The sequence below is a fragment of the Andrena cerasifolii genome, chromosome 1 (assembly GCF_050908995.1).
Source record: "Andrena cerasifolii isolate SP2316 chromosome 1, iyAndCera1_principal, whole genome shotgun sequence".
Classification (NCBI taxonomy): Eukaryota; Metazoa; Arthropoda; class Insecta; order Hymenoptera; family Andrenidae; genus Andrena; species Andrena cerasifolii.
The window spans coordinates 5,937,067-5,951,772 of record NC_135118.1 but is presented as its reverse complement, the minus strand read 5'-3'; the positions used below and the strand labels follow the sequence as shown (position 1 = coordinate 5,951,772).

The following is a 14,706-nucleotide window of genomic DNA, read 5'->3' as shown; positions in this document are numbered from 1 at the left end:
CGAATGCAATGTAGCCGTACATTCACACGATTTCAATCTATACGAAATTTTATACTTACAATCACTGGAACAAACGGTGGCTTCACGCGTCTTAAAAGTAAATCATCCCACGCTATGTGCCTAAAGAACGCTTGCTTTTTAACATCCTCTGCATCTCTTTCACTACTACCCAGTCTTCTATCAGGGTTTTTCCTTAGCAACTACAATAAGGCGTAAATTATAAAAATTATTCGATGTTTGGCATGTGTGAAGGATGTTAAAAAAGAGCAGCATTTACCCTGCGCATTATTGCTATTGCTTCCAAAGAAAGGAATCTTGGATAGCGAACTTCATCGTTCACAATGGAGTCAAAAACTTCTTCCTCGTCATCGCCAGGGAACGGTGACTAAACAAGGCAGGTGTCGGTCAGTGTGACGAATGGCAACGTATGATCACTGAATTATATTGAACTCACCTCACCAACAAGCATTTCAAATATCAATACACCAAGGCCCCACCAATCTACAGCACGAGTGTACGAAGTTTCCGTGAGAACCTCAGGCGCCAAGAACTCTGGGGTACCGCAGAACGTTCCTGTTCTATCCCCATACCCCATTCCTTCTTTGCATAAACCAAAATCAGCGATCTTCACATAGCCCTCCGTGTCCAATAATAAATTATCTAATTTCAAATCTCTAGAAATTTAGAAGAATCCTTTGTCATTATACGTTCAGCACAAAAGTATTATAAACAACTTGGAGAGAAATCCTCCGACGCTTACCTGTAAATAATTTTACTCTCGTGCAAATATTGCAATCCTAACACAACGCAAGCTGAATAAAACACAGCTCGTGGCTCGCCAAACACATCCGCGTGTATATGCATCATTAGATCACCTCCAGCTGCATATTCCATCACAAAACATACATGTGCCTATGAAGAATAACACCTTTATTTCCGATTGTCTCGAACGAAGCACCTGTTGTAAATGCAAACGAAACAATTCGTACCTCGGTTTGAAAACATGCAAACAGGTTCACGAGGAAAGGATGACGCGTAGCGTTAGCCACCTCGAATATTCTTTTCTCTGAGAGCAATGATTCTACTTCATCTCTTGCTATTATATCACCCTTTTTCAGCGCCTTGATGGCGAAGTATTCTCCTGTGTTTCTGTACTGCGACAGAATTACTTTCCCAAAGTGGCCACGGCCAAGGACTGAAAGTAGCCTAAAGTTGTCTATGGTCATTCCAGTAAGTTGCGAATGTCTTCTGGACTCGTACGCACTGTCCCTGTATTGAGTCATTTTAGTCGGCATTTCGTACACGACCTACAATCGTTAAAGCATTCGTCTGAGAATATATCTATCGTACTGTAACATTTGCATTAACATTACATATTCAGGAATTAATTAATAGTATTAAGTATTGTTATTTAATATGTCACAGGTATGTGTTAACTGTAATGAGTTTTAAAATGTAATTACTCGCACGTTATTAGTATACTTAATTCACAAAGTTTACATACATTCTACGCGTTTAGAAGTATTCTGAGTGACTGTTATATAAGTACCTACAGCTGTCATGTTATAATGTTTGTGTTAGAAGCAAGATAAATATGGCATCGCATAAATCATGTACAAGTACAGTATTAGAAGCTTACGTACGAAGTATACACACACGTACATGCAAACGTTTGAGTGACATGCTTTTTCTAAACAACCTATTGAGACAGTAAGACTTACTAAGAGTTTGTTATTTTACTATGAGTTATAATGAATACAAAGTGTGGCTTTTATATTTAATGTGAAAGTAATGAAGGTGTGAAATAGAAAAGAGAATAAATAAAGCTGCGTGTAAAAGAGGTATGTACCTCATCTTCAGGAAACTCGACGACAGGTTGGGGCGAGGGTGTGCGTGGAGAGGGTGGTGCAATCAGCACAGGACGAGGCTCTGTAACAAGAGGCCTCAAATTTGCGCCCTGAGGCCCCCCTTTTTCCTCGTTGTGCAGGAAATCAAACTCCCTTAATGCACTCTGCAACTACATTACTATCTGCTTAGCTCTAAAAACTACTGTAGATTTCAATATACTTTCAAGTGTTTTACGGACGTTTAATGGCAACTTGAAAAACGAGCACCAACTACTAAAGGGAGTTTGTTACAATTCTGCCGAAGGGATATTGCGCATGGCACAACGCACGTTGCAAATTTCAATGCGCCCGTTTCGCACTGACGCTGTACTTTGCGAAAATTGCTATGCATAAAAGAAGCCGGTGGAATTGGAAACTAAAAAGAATTATACGTAAACAATAAATAAAAATCGATATGCTTCAAGCGTCCTATGGTTTGCCGTACTTTATAAATAGCATTCTAAAATTTTCAAAGTGCCTATAAAAACCGTACATTCGTAGTACTTCCAAAGCGATAAGTGTAAATTATTATTACTAGTATATAATATACGCTAACATGCCCTGGCGAAATATAGTATTATCACTATATACAGACGTTAGAAAATATAAGGAATTAACTGAATATAATAATACATTGTATGCATGTGTTCTACATGGTTTTGACCCATAACCAGTGTACCATACCCTGAGCCCTTCGAATAACAGAAGATACTACAAAACTTTAAAATACTTTTGGAAGAACATGGATAATTGAAAAATTGCTAGGAGGTATAAAATATATCCTTACTTAAAAGTATCGTCCCTTATTTAAAATTGAAATACAGTTAAAGATAATATGAACCTGACACGACTTACTTCCTGATCCAATTTTGGTGGTGGTGGAGGTGCTGGCATCGAAGGTTTCTTCGTGACCGTGGGTGGTGGTGGAGGAGGATGTTCCGGGGGACGTGGCAGTGTTGGACTACTGCTTGAAGTTGACAAACCTAAAGGTCTTGCACCTCCCAATCCCCCTTTGTCTGGATCAGGCAGTTCTCCAGGTGTTTCGGGCTTATCTTCTATCGAGGTATCAAAAACGAGCTGCAAAGGTTGCGGTCCTGAAAAATAAAAACTAGTATCATCAACCCACACTAGTTCGTTAACAGTATAATAGAATGTGCAAGTACCTGATGGCGGACTTTCAGAATTTCTAGTATTATGCAACGACGGAGCCGATCTTTTTAGTAGTCTACCCCAAGTTGCAACGTTGATGTTCATCTGATTGGCTCTTGGGAAGTTCTTCACTTGCTGCTTAAAGATCTTGCGTTGCCGCTGCAGTTTAGGCTTTCTCGAAATCATGGGATTCAGGAATTTAATCTCAGCAAACAGAAGGCCTTGCGGCTCTAGCTGAAGAGCCATTCCGTGTCTCACATCGTCGATGAATTCCTCCAGACGGAGGAACTTCACGGCGCAAAGGGATCTCCAATCTTTCCAATAAATGCCTATCTCAAGTTCCCTTGACTTATCTAGTTCAATGGAAAACCTAAGGAAATGATACATTCATATAGACTGACACATTTAAAGTGTCCCCGTCGCAAAATGAATCCCGAGCATGTGGTTTTTACATAAATCTGTGTATGACAAAAATGTACCTCTGATCCCAAGCCTGCTGGGAACACGGCCGCCAACTAGTTTGTGCTACCGTTTGGTTGTCCAGTTTAATAACTGCCATAATATCATCTATAACAGACGCACACGTTAACGTATCCTAACGATTACAGGAGCACGCGATACAAGAACTTACTACTTGTTTCATCTTTAACGCTGTATGATTTGCTTGAACTACGTCCTGTAACTCCCTTAACAAAACTACGTAAATCTGGACTTGCTGGGTGCTCCCTTTTCGTGCGCCCAGGCACTTCTTCTGCCAAGTCTTGGCATCCCATTAGTCTTACCTTGAAATTATAATTACAATGATCAATTACAGGTCTACGTCTGAGAAACTTATCCATCAAAGTTTCCATGCAAGTTTCTTTTACCTCTAACTGCCCAGTAACAGCTGCGCATCTTGATACCGAAGCGGGCACAGTCGCTCTGCCCTCCAGAGGACCACGAAATGGTTGCAACGACGTGTAAGTGACGGGGACCGGGCTAGCCGACTGCACGCTAGCCAACTCTCTCTTCAATTGAGCTGCCGTTCCGCTGTCGGGTGGTAATTCTTGCCTTCTAAGTTCGAGGGATAATCTCAATAAGTCCAGTTTCCTACTTGATTCAGCGAGACTCGCCTGTGCCTAAATTAATTTAGAAAAGAATATAGAGAAACACATCATCGGGCATGTATTTGAAGAGGTGGAAACGGGGCGCCTTACATAATGAAATGCCATTACTAATATAATCAATATTTATTAACAGCGTGAACAGCATAAATAACAGTACGTATTCGTTAGCTTATATAAATGCTCGATACTCAGCAGAATGTTTTGGCAAATTAATAATCGTCATAAATAAAAAAAAAAAAAACAGTGTCGAGTATGGAATATTATATACTGTAATAAATATAATTTAAACACACGCACTATGTATTGCATAATACAACCTCGCAATCTTTTCAATATAAGGAATACTATGATATAGTTAAAAAGGAAAGCCTTGGAAACACATGAGTGATGAAAGAGTTCTCATCATTTGTAATTCTTTGGGACTGGGCGAACAATGTTCCTCTCACTTTGCAGCCGAATGCCCGTCCGTCTCTCGAATTCGCTCACGGAACGAGAACTGTCCCGCGAATTCAATTCCTCGAAATATCGCCTGCAATGTTCGCAGGAACACGAAGGATTCTTGGAAGGTCCTATATGGTGGCCCGGCTTTCGAAACGCGCTCACCACCGTGCCAAATATGGAGGCCTTTATAATATGATCTGTTCTTTCGCCCTGAGGCGTCATGAAGGGGGAAGTGACACGCGAGGGCATTTTCGAGGGATGAGGGGATGGGCTGTTCGACCCAAACGGCCCGACTTGATCGCGTAAAGTGTACGGATGAGGAATATGATCGCTGCGTGTCATGGAATCAGAACGATCCGCCTGCGAATTCTTCTGCAATGGTTCATTCTCTCTCGTATCTGTCCCGTCCTTCTCGCTGTACTCTGTGGTACTTTTGCTCGCCCGTCTAATGGTGGACGTTTTTCTCAATAGCCGCTGGCTCTCCTCGCTGGACACGAAGCTCCAGCCCACCGTGCCGCTTTCGTCGGAATCCTCGGCGCTATCGGCGGACGACCATCCCACCTCGTGCTTCTCTAGGTACTCCCTCATCTTTCTGTTCTGTAACAAGTATTTGCGTTCTATTTGCGGCGAGCGCCATCGTTGGTTCCTCCTCTCCTTCTCAGACTTGGCCCAAATCTCCTCCATTCGCCGTATCCGCTCGCGGTCGGAGGAACTCGCGTACTCGAAACTGTCGCACGGGGTCAAGTCAGTTTTGCTGTTCACCAACGACTCTATATCCGAGAAGGTGTCTTTGGAAGAGGTGGCGATGGTCGAGTCATAGTCGAATGGGATACCAGCGTTGGATGACGCGGCGGACAAAGGCGCCGAGTCGAGGTCCCGAAGGGCACTGTAGGAGCTGAATTGCGAGGGATAGAGGGAGCTGAGGACGTCGTCGCTGTCGTAGCCCTTTGAGCTAGCTAGAGAAGGCATTCTGATCGGAGCGTGCTTGAAGCTGTCACATCCTCGTTCGGTGGCACGTTTCAGGAAGGCTTTGTCATCTTGGAATCCTCTTGGCAGAGCATTGCTTGGCGCTTGAGTGTGGATCACCTTCACGTCCGGATTCTCGAAAACCGTCAACGGGGTGTCGCGCTCGTTCTCAGTCGACGAATCCGAGTTGTTGTCGTCGTCGGAGCCGGTGCAGTACACGTCGATGTGCACGGTTCGCGATTTACGTTTCAGGCTGTCGTCTTTCGTTGAGGAGTCGGATTTCTCTGAATCCCCTGATGGCCCGATGCTGGTGGTCTCGGTAGGTGTGGATGGCGATAGGTTCTCTTGCTAGAATGGAATGGAAACGATCGTAATGTGATATTTCTTTCTTTTTGTAATTTGAACGTTGATAAGCCTAGGGATTCCGTATTCTAAACATTCTCTAATGCGTATATAGGAGACATCAAGCATCTATCTAGATTTATGGGTCAGTTGCCAGGATGGATGTGTAACAGTAAATAAAAGTAACAACACAACAGAAAGAATCAACTCACCCGTTTCTTCTTCTGCTCGTCCGCGTGATAGAGACCGGTAGCCTTCCTTCTAATTTTGCTCTTACTAACGACCGTCGACGAGGATTCCTTCGACTCGATATCCGTCGTCTGCGAAGAGGCATCCTTGCTGATCGCGGTGGACTTGATCACCTTGTCCTTGCTACAAAAATGCGTGGTGACCGCGCTGCCCCCCTCGGCGCCCTCCTCGCTCACTTCCGGTAGCGTATTAAACTGATGGCGGGAGAAGACGTGCTGATGCGACGAGTGGTGACGCCAGGAGTTGTCGTACGAGTGTCTCACGGACTCGCTGGTCGCTATCTTGCTGGTGGTCTCTTTCTTGGAGCCATCCGCCGCGTCGACGGCGGAGAGAACGATGCTGCAGGTGCTCTTGCATCGTCTATTGTACTGTTGCGAGGGGCGACGGGACGGCAGGCTCGAGTAGGATTGCGGCGAGAACTGTTCGCTGTTGTATCCCGAGTCGGAGACGTTAGCACCTCTTCCTCTAGATGACAGAGACTCCTCGTTCCCAGACGACCCTGATCTTGGGATCGTGAAAGAGCCCGGGCTGGGCCTGGGCGGCGGTGTCGAGGTGAAGAGTATGTTCCCTCGCTGGAAGCCGAACGAGCTGGAAGCCGAGGATGGCGTGGGTCGCGGAGCAGATTCAGGAGCCGGGACAGAGGCTGAAACTGTGGACGTTGGTGTCGATTGAGTAGTGTTCCATCGGTATATCATACGGAGGCCATTGGAATCCGTGACAGTGGAGGACACGCCGACCGGTGTCTGCCCAGATTCCGAAGTTACAGGTGTACCATGACGAATGGTGACCTCGGCACGCACCAACCACGGCGGCGGCTGCCCGTTACCAGGGCTCCCCTGTCGCCGGTACATGTCGCACCCTCTTCAGCCTCCTCCACGCTGTTATCCACCGCAAAACATTATCATCCCGAGCGCTTAATCGGCTATGCAGCAACGGCGCATTCGGCCAACTGTTGCTCCCCTCCGTTGCGAATAGAATCCGACGTTCTTTCGCGAGGATCGTTCTCCTATGCATCGATTCCACGTCGCTCTCGTCGTGAAAGATGAAACCACCGTGGCAATTCAATTCTTTATCGCGTCTTCGCGTCAACCCTCAGCGTTCATTTCTAATCAATTAACACCCGTGCCACAGCTTCGCGCGACTTGTATATAAAAGAATATTCCAAGAGCGAGCAATCATCTTCAGACAGTATTTCGCAAATCGGTAGGTACGTTACATAGAGTTGTTCGCGGAAAGACGGCAATTCTGCGACATTGCGTGTCTCCGTGTTCTATTTTCAGAACGGCGTTACTGTATTCAAGCGGTCTCGGAATCGCTTGTATCGTTTCGATATTACGTATTAAAATTGTTAAGCAGCTTCTCTCGGCCGAACGGCACTGCGTATAATCGGCGGTCCCTTCGCCCGAAGCCAGGGCGTTTTTATCCGGACGAAATCAGGTGGGAGCATTGGTTCAACCACGATTATAATATTTACATTCGTCGCGGTAACACCAGCGGATTTTAATCTCCGAGCCGCCGCCGCTCGCTCGTTTCTCGTAAGGTGACAAACCATACGTTGGAGCGGGGTATAATTAGCGCAATATAAATTTGGAGCAACGTACGGTCGCAACCAAATATACCTGGAAGCAGATGATACTTTTAATGCTGCGGCCGCGGCGATCATTCGCCTCTACCAACTGCTGCGTCACCCACGTCGAGCATCAGCCTCCTTCCCTCAAAATTAATAATACTATCAGGTCGGCCAGTCTACCATAAATGCGCGTTTCTTTTCATTTTCTTCGTATCTTTTACAGCTTCTCGCTCAGACGAATATTTTTACGCGCGGCATCCTCCAGGTCCGTCCAGGCAGCTTCCAGTGCAGGGATCCAATAAGGTCCACGGGAAATGGGCGCGCACTGGGCGCAAGTGTGTACCGGACGATTAGGAACTGTTGCGTGCTTGCTCCTCGACTTCGCTTGTATCGCTCGGGTATCCAACGAGCGTGTGTGTCCCTGGATAGCGGTGATTCGTTCGAGAGGCAGGACATCGGTCTTCCTCGAGAGTGCAGCGGCGAGAAGAGACGTCCGTTGGGGGAGTTTACGGCTCCGGGCGGGTTCGAGTCAGTCTTGAGTATTCAGGTCATAGTTGCTGGCCGCCATATGGAATTATCCGCGGGTACGAGCGGCGATATCTTGAGGGACGACGATGTCCTCCGTACGGGCACACGCATATCCGGAGCAGCCTGTTCGCGGTTGATTGGCGCACATGTCGTTGGTTTATCGCGTTGCTTACGACTGGGTTGTGTCAGCTCCCCTCGAGAGGTGGTAACTAAGCGCGACCCGAAAAGGCGTCATAGAAGACGACGGGGTAGCGGGGATTAGGCAGTGCTATTTCGAGAACGGCGCGTACACGCCGCACACCGCCCGTTCGAAAGCTCGACATAGTCGCCCGCGTCGAAGACGCGGCCGCGCAACTCGGCCGCACGGGAAATCGTTTTATCCGCCGACGAATTTGGCCATCGGCTCTCCCGTTCCACTTACCCTAAGGTCGAAGGAACAATCGACTTAAGGGAACGGCTTCGGACCACTCGCTTTATCGGCTGGCCGCGAGAACGCCACGAGCGGGGCCGTTGTTCGGTGAAAGTAGCGATGGGTTCGAACGGATCGCGAGCATTTTTGTTTGGACGAGTATCGCTCGACGCTGAGGAAGTGGACCGGGAGTGGGAAATCGAGGAATTCGTGGATTTCAGGCACTACGTGAAAGTTTTATGCGAATAATTATTGAAATTAAATATTTGCTCGTTCGTTTGTGACACTTTGTTGTAGAATTCTTTGGTAATGGATGGTGGAATTTTTTACAAATGCAATCGTTGCCAGGTTTGGCGGAAAGTTTTTGGGGAATAGCGGAGTTACAGTAGGGATTCTGATTCGTGAAACTTTCCCTATCGTGCACGTCGATTCTTCTCTCGATCCCATAATAGCATCGATAACGCGATATGAGACACTATCGCTAGCTGTACTGTACGTGCGATTTCAAGCCTATTATCGCGTGTATACTTAGAAATTCGATCGAACTTGATACTTATCATTACTGAAAGTGTATATATATATATACATATCTATAATTGAAAGATCTTGCCTTTTTATAAGATACAGTTGTAAATATTTTTACTCTGTTAAGTAGGTCATTTCTTGACTAGAGACGTCCCCACTCCATTTATAATAAAAATGCGATACAATGCGACACTAAATAGTGAGATATATAAAATAAAAATAAAATAAAATTTCAATAATTATACTCGCACCGAATGAATAAAGTTACCAATTAGTTGACTCGTTTCCCATAGCTAATCTGCTCTGCTATTTGAAATAGATCAACGCCAGGTGTGATTTTTCACCAAAACGCGCTGCCAATAAACTGAATAAAGCGAGAAGACCGAAACAAAGATTGGTCCTATCTTAAACGGGGTATTACTGTTGACAAGTAGCACACACTAGAATATGATCTAGAATAGTATCACGTAAAGAATACGTGTCTATCAGTTTGGTGGCATGAATGGTTCTATTCCGACGCCGGTATCGCGCAGCGCACAAAAGCTTTTCATTATCGAACGTCAGCTCCCGCGTCCTGGCCTGCATCATCGGGCGTATTAAACAGGAAATTACACATACCTCCGTTAAAGCCTTCTTATCAGCGACTTTGGCACTTTGCAGAAGACGTATCACGTTCTTAGCCCCCTCTACCACCGCCGCTTCGATTCGCAAACGGTGCCGCAGCTCCTCCACCCGTTCCTCCAACGCCAGCTCCAAACTAGGCTCGTACCTATCTGTAATCAGAATTGGCAGCGTCATAAATAGTATTCGACCGAACCACTGCTATCGATAAACGTATCGAGCCGATCGAATTCTTACGCGATGACGCGAATGCCGCTTCATGGTCGCCTGTGCGCGCCTCTCTCGCGGGGAAAAAGAATCGAAAGCACATAGAGATACGAGGGAGCCACGAAACCCCGACTGGGTCACTAACTAAAATACGACTGTGATCGCTTGATATCTACATCGAAACAGAGATTGTTTTTGCGTCACGCGAGGCTGCCAGTGTCCTCCCAGCCGCGATTCAACGTGTTCTTTTCACTGGCGCGCGAACCGAACGGGGTGGGAAAAGCCATAGCAGCGGATTTTTCGGGCCAAAGAGGCGCGCTCGATGGGCACAAAGTGACCACGAGCTTACACAACTCGGGTACGCCTGTAGAAAACGATTCTTATAAAGCGGACAATGCGATTGTCTCTAAAGTTCGAGGACGCGCGGCGATACTATTCGTTCGAGGAATACCTATTGGATTAGAATCACAATGTTTAGATCGCAAGTTTTAAGGCCCACTTTGGTGATTTCGATCACAGTACTGCACGATGATTATATCCACGCGATTTTAAACGTAGCGTTGAATCCAAGAACGGCCTCAGGACACGCAGGCCCTTCTTGCATAAAGCGCACAATTAGATTCCTCATTCATTTCTACGTATGCCCTTTAAATTTCATTGCTGCATATTTAAAATTTACAAAACTGAACATTACACGACCTACGACCATTTTTAGGACAATATTTTTCCAATATTCTATATTTATCAAATATTAAATAAACAATGAAAAATAATGTTGAAAAACGTTTTTTATATTTCTCCATTTTATGCAAGGGCCTCAGAGGGTTATCATTAAAATTAATTTCACTGATTACAATTACAAAGCAGATATATCAAAATTTTAAATATTATAAACAGTTTTACAACTTCACTATTTATAAAAAAAAATTGCCAAAAAAATCATTTCCACTGAGGTACTTCTTGCATTCCACAGTTACAAATATTCTAAGAATATTTTAGGTAAACCCCTAGACTCGTAATCATTATCACGTTGGTTGTTTTAAACTAGATTTAATTGAAAGTTGTTGGAACATAAAGGTTAAAGATTACGAAGAAGTGCTCCATCAATGCCCCTCGTAACTTCTACTTGACCATTATCTTATTCCACGAACCAGCAATGTTCCATATTTTAGCATTTATTAACCCCTAGTACCTACACCAAAGTTTAGAAAAATTCGCAACCTATCGGAAGGTAAACAGCAATGCGAGGGGCATTAATCATCAGTGACTGTATACTTGAAGTGACTGTTGAGGCTAGCGAGTAATTACTAAGAAATTCTGATAACTCCTCACCCTTGCCGCGCGGAGCTCCTACAGAGTAACCACTGGCGACGATAAAAGCGATAACGTGTCAGATTTTTACCTTTATTGCTAGTCGTTTCGCCGTTCGGCGGTGGCGCGTCGCCCCGTGCGTGCTGCTGCTGGCGAGCCTGCCGTACCTTCATTATTCGCATCCGTAGGAACTCGATTTTGGCGCGGGAGTCGTCCAACATTTGCTGGGCCTCTTGCAGTAGCTTCTTATCCCTGCCACTGGTCAAGCTCTGTATCATATTCTCCGCTCCCTGCTTCACCTTCAACGCGAACAGAGAAACAGCGTAAACACTCCAGTCACACGAACGTCGAATTATACAACCGTGAGTGGCAATCGTTAGAACAATAGATCCTCGAGTACTAGCACTTTGATCGACCGATACAGTGCCGTTTAAAAATCGCACGCGCGACTTCCTCGAAGCACTACCCTAGGCTACTCTTGATTTACCCTCTTGAAAAAAAATTTCGGCATTCCCGCTGCTCCACCGACAAGGCTCGATACCCGACTACATGTTTCCTACACATTGTAAGTATTCACCAGCTCGATAGCTAAACCTATTAAAGTAGGTTTTCCTATAAGCGACTGGACGCAACGTCATGACTTTCAAAGCCGATTTTCTCGAAAATGAAGCGCGATATAAAAAAAACTTACTCTTTCTTTTCGACTCATAACAATTAAATAAGCCAAGGAAAAGGAATACAATTTTTCGATATTTCGCTTCGCTTTCGAGGAAATCGGGTTTGAAATTCTTGTCGCTGCGTCCAGTCGCGAATAGGAAAACCTACCTTTACGCTCTGAAACGGATCGCACGAGATGACGTAAAGGTGCGATTTCGCAGGGGCATAGATCGCATTAGGCATCGAAAATTCGTGGACATTGATTTACCGGCGGAGTGCCAGAATCAATAAATAATTCGCGGCTTATCGATTTCCACCGTGGAACTGTCTGATTGTCCCGATCAAAAGCGCGCGTAATTAATCGTGCTTTATAATCGAGCCGCGATTAAAAATGCATACTGCGTGTATGGTAAGTGGGACTTGTTTGGAGAAAAAAGTGGAACGTGTAGCCTTCAATTGGATCCAATTCGGCCAGATTGCCGTTGCGAATGGATATCACAGAGCAAGTTCAAAGCATGGTACTCCGATTAGTTTAAATGATCGCGTGACGAAACGGGAAGCTATCTTTAGAGGGGAAAAAAGTGCCGACGATTCACTGGTGACTCATAGTATGAGATGGAGACTAGAACTGTTACTGTCTCTCGGATAATTACTCGCCAATTGCAGACTGATTACTACGACGCTGGCGTTGTTATCACGGTGCACCTATATCGATGCAATCGAGTGATATAACGAAGTCATAACCACCCCTGTATCCTAATGCGCAAACTATGAAAATGTTCGCTGTTACGGGGGTGGAAATGACGGAGCAACCGTCAAGGTCGTTGCAATTTCAGCAACCTTAATGAGGAAAGTTTGAAATAGTTATTCTGGTATACAACCCCTGGCAATAAGTTTGGAACCAACCGCAAAAATACGAAATTAACGAGAAACACCAATATTTTTTATGTATAATACACAACGGTATATATATGAAACGCGTGGTAATGTTAAATTGGTCTATTTTAAAGTAAAAGCACTAAAAATAATTAAGAATTTTGTTTATTATATAATACAAAATATGGAATAAACAAAATGTGTCTGGGAAATAAGTATGGAACGGACTGATGTTCTGGAAAAAAGTATGGAACAATATAAATTTGTAAAGAGATTAACAATAATGTTTTCAGTATTTATATTACCTAGTATTTTCTGACATTTGTACATGCATATTAGTTAGTTACTTCATGGTTTTCATTTCATTATTCTCTTTTCAATACTCTTTTGAGACAGGAAACAAGCAAGTCGAATGAATAAAACATGCCGCCACGCAAACATTTATCTAACGATTTAAAGTTACGCATAATTGCATGATTGAAAGAAGGTAATACTCAGCAAAAGGTGGCTGAAATTTTGAATTGTAGCCGAAGTGCAGTAAGTAAAATAAAAGGGAAATTTAACGAGACGGGCAGTGTGGTGGATGGGAAAAGAGGCGGACGTCCGCGCTCAACTTCAAGAAGAGATGACAGACGATTAAGACAGATCGTAAAGAAAATGAGAAGAGCCACATCTCGCGAAATTAATGAAAAAATGGGGTATTCTTTCTGCAAAGCAAAGACAAAGCCATTTCTCACTAAGGAACACAAAAAGAAACGTTTAGAATGGTGTAAGAAGTATGCGCATTGAACTACAGAAGATTGGAGTAAAGATGTTTTCAGCGATGAATCGCGAGTATGCATCGGAGGAGGAGATGAACACCAATTGAAAAATTTAGTGAAGATTCTTTGAATTTTAAAATAAAATATCCAAAGTCGTATATGGTCTGGAGCTGTATGACAGCTCAAGGAGTTGGACAAATATCCATTTTGTATAAAAATGTGAACTCTGAAGCATATATTCATATATTAGAACAGTTTTTAATCCCGAGTTTAGATCAGTGGTTCGAGGATTCGGATGATTTTTATTTTCAACATGACAATGCAAGTTGTCATCGAAGCAAAATAGTTCAAAACTACCTTCAACAAAAAGGCTTTCGAACCATAAAATGGCCAGCAAATAGCCCAGATTTAAGTCCAATCGAACATTTGTGGGCACTTTGGAAACAATTTATACGCGACAAAAAACCAAAAAATAAAACTGAACTTTTGGAAGCCATTAAGCTGTCATGGAAACAAATTCTGCCATCACAGTGTGAAAACTTGATTACATCGATGCCAAAACGTATACAAGCTGTGATACGTGCACGTGGGAACGTCGCAAAATACTAGGTAATATAAATATTAAATCAATTATTGTTAATTGCTTTGCAAATTCATAATGTTACATACTTATTTTCCAGACACATTTTGTTTCTTCCATATTTTGTATTATATAATAAACAAAATTCTTAATTCTTTTTGGTGCTTTTACTTTAAAATAGACCAATTTAATATTACCACGCGTTTCATATATATACCGTTGCATATTATTCATAAAAAATATTGGTATTTCTCGTTAATTTCGCATTTTTGCGTTTGGTTCCAAACTTATTGCCAGGGGTTGTAGCAGGTAACCCTTTAGCGCCGGCACCTAGATCCCATTGAAGGAAAAATATCTCGATTTCTTTTTAAACGATTTTATTCGTTCCTCTGTTTGTTTGCATGTTTGTATGGTTGAAATCTGGCAACTCAAATTTAACCCACTTCCAACCATCCAATTGTCTTGAAACTTTGCAGGCGTGCGTAGCTTGGATAACAATACAACATTTAAAATAAAAAAAAA

At 43.8% G+C, this 14,706-nt stretch overlaps 2 protein-coding genes across 5 annotated transcripts in view; both read right to left on the bottom strand.

Annotated features, from left to right (window-relative positions):
• Positions 1 to 14,706, bottom strand: part of Pkn (serine/threonine-protein kinase N) — a 61,562-nt gene that overhangs the window by 3,519 nt on the left and 43,337 nt on the right. For 2 of the 4 annotated variants that reach the window (XM_076808926.1, XM_076808911.1), the window contains exons 5-17: positions 11,402 to 11,609; positions 9,790 to 9,944; positions 3,902 to 4,153; positions 3,667 to 3,817; positions 3,515 to 3,602; positions 3,050 to 3,405; positions 2,742 to 2,980; positions 1,850 to 2,017; positions 990 to 1,307; positions 761 to 912; positions 455 to 674; positions 278 to 385; positions 60 to 200 (exon numbers count right to left, since the gene is read on the bottom strand). In XM_076808926.1, coding sequence (XP_076665041.1) covers positions 60 to 200; positions 278 to 385; positions 455 to 674; positions 761 to 912; positions 990 to 1,307; positions 1,850 to 2,017; positions 2,742 to 2,980; positions 3,050 to 3,405; positions 3,515 to 3,602; positions 3,667 to 3,817; positions 3,902 to 4,153; positions 9,790 to 9,944; positions 11,402 to 11,609 — 2,556 coding nt within the window. The remainder of the gene's footprint in view (positions 1 to 59; positions 201 to 277; positions 386 to 454; positions 675 to 760; positions 913 to 989; positions 1,308 to 1,849; positions 2,018 to 2,741; positions 2,981 to 3,049; positions 3,406 to 3,514; positions 3,603 to 3,666; positions 3,818 to 3,901; positions 4,154 to 9,789; positions 9,945 to 11,401; positions 11,610 to 14,706) is intronic. The other 2 variants (XM_076808918.1, XM_076808934.1) reach the window with 2 other exon arrangements.
• LOC143367299 (uncharacterized) lies at positions 4,246 to 9,762 on the bottom strand. Its single transcript, XM_076808948.1, has 2 exons — positions 6,103 to 9,762; positions 4,246 to 5,896 (listed from the first exon to the last, which is right to left on the bottom strand). Exons 1-2 carry the CDS (start codon positions 6,988 to 6,990, stop codon positions 4,544 to 4,546), a joined length of 2,241 nt encoding a protein of 746 aa, XP_076665063.1. The 5' UTR covers positions 6,991 to 9,762; the 3' UTR covers positions 4,246 to 4,543.

Excerpts from the sequence above, each read along its gene's own strand:
- LOC143367299 (XM_076808948.1), bottom strand. The coding sequence starts at position 6,990 with ATGTACCGGCGACAGGGGAGCCCTGGTAACGGGCAGCCGCCGCCGTGG. Across the intron at positions 5,897-6,102 it reads ACGAGCAGAAGAAGAAACGG|CAAGAGAACCTATCGCCATC; the intron begins GTGAGTTGATTC and ends ATTCCATTCTAG.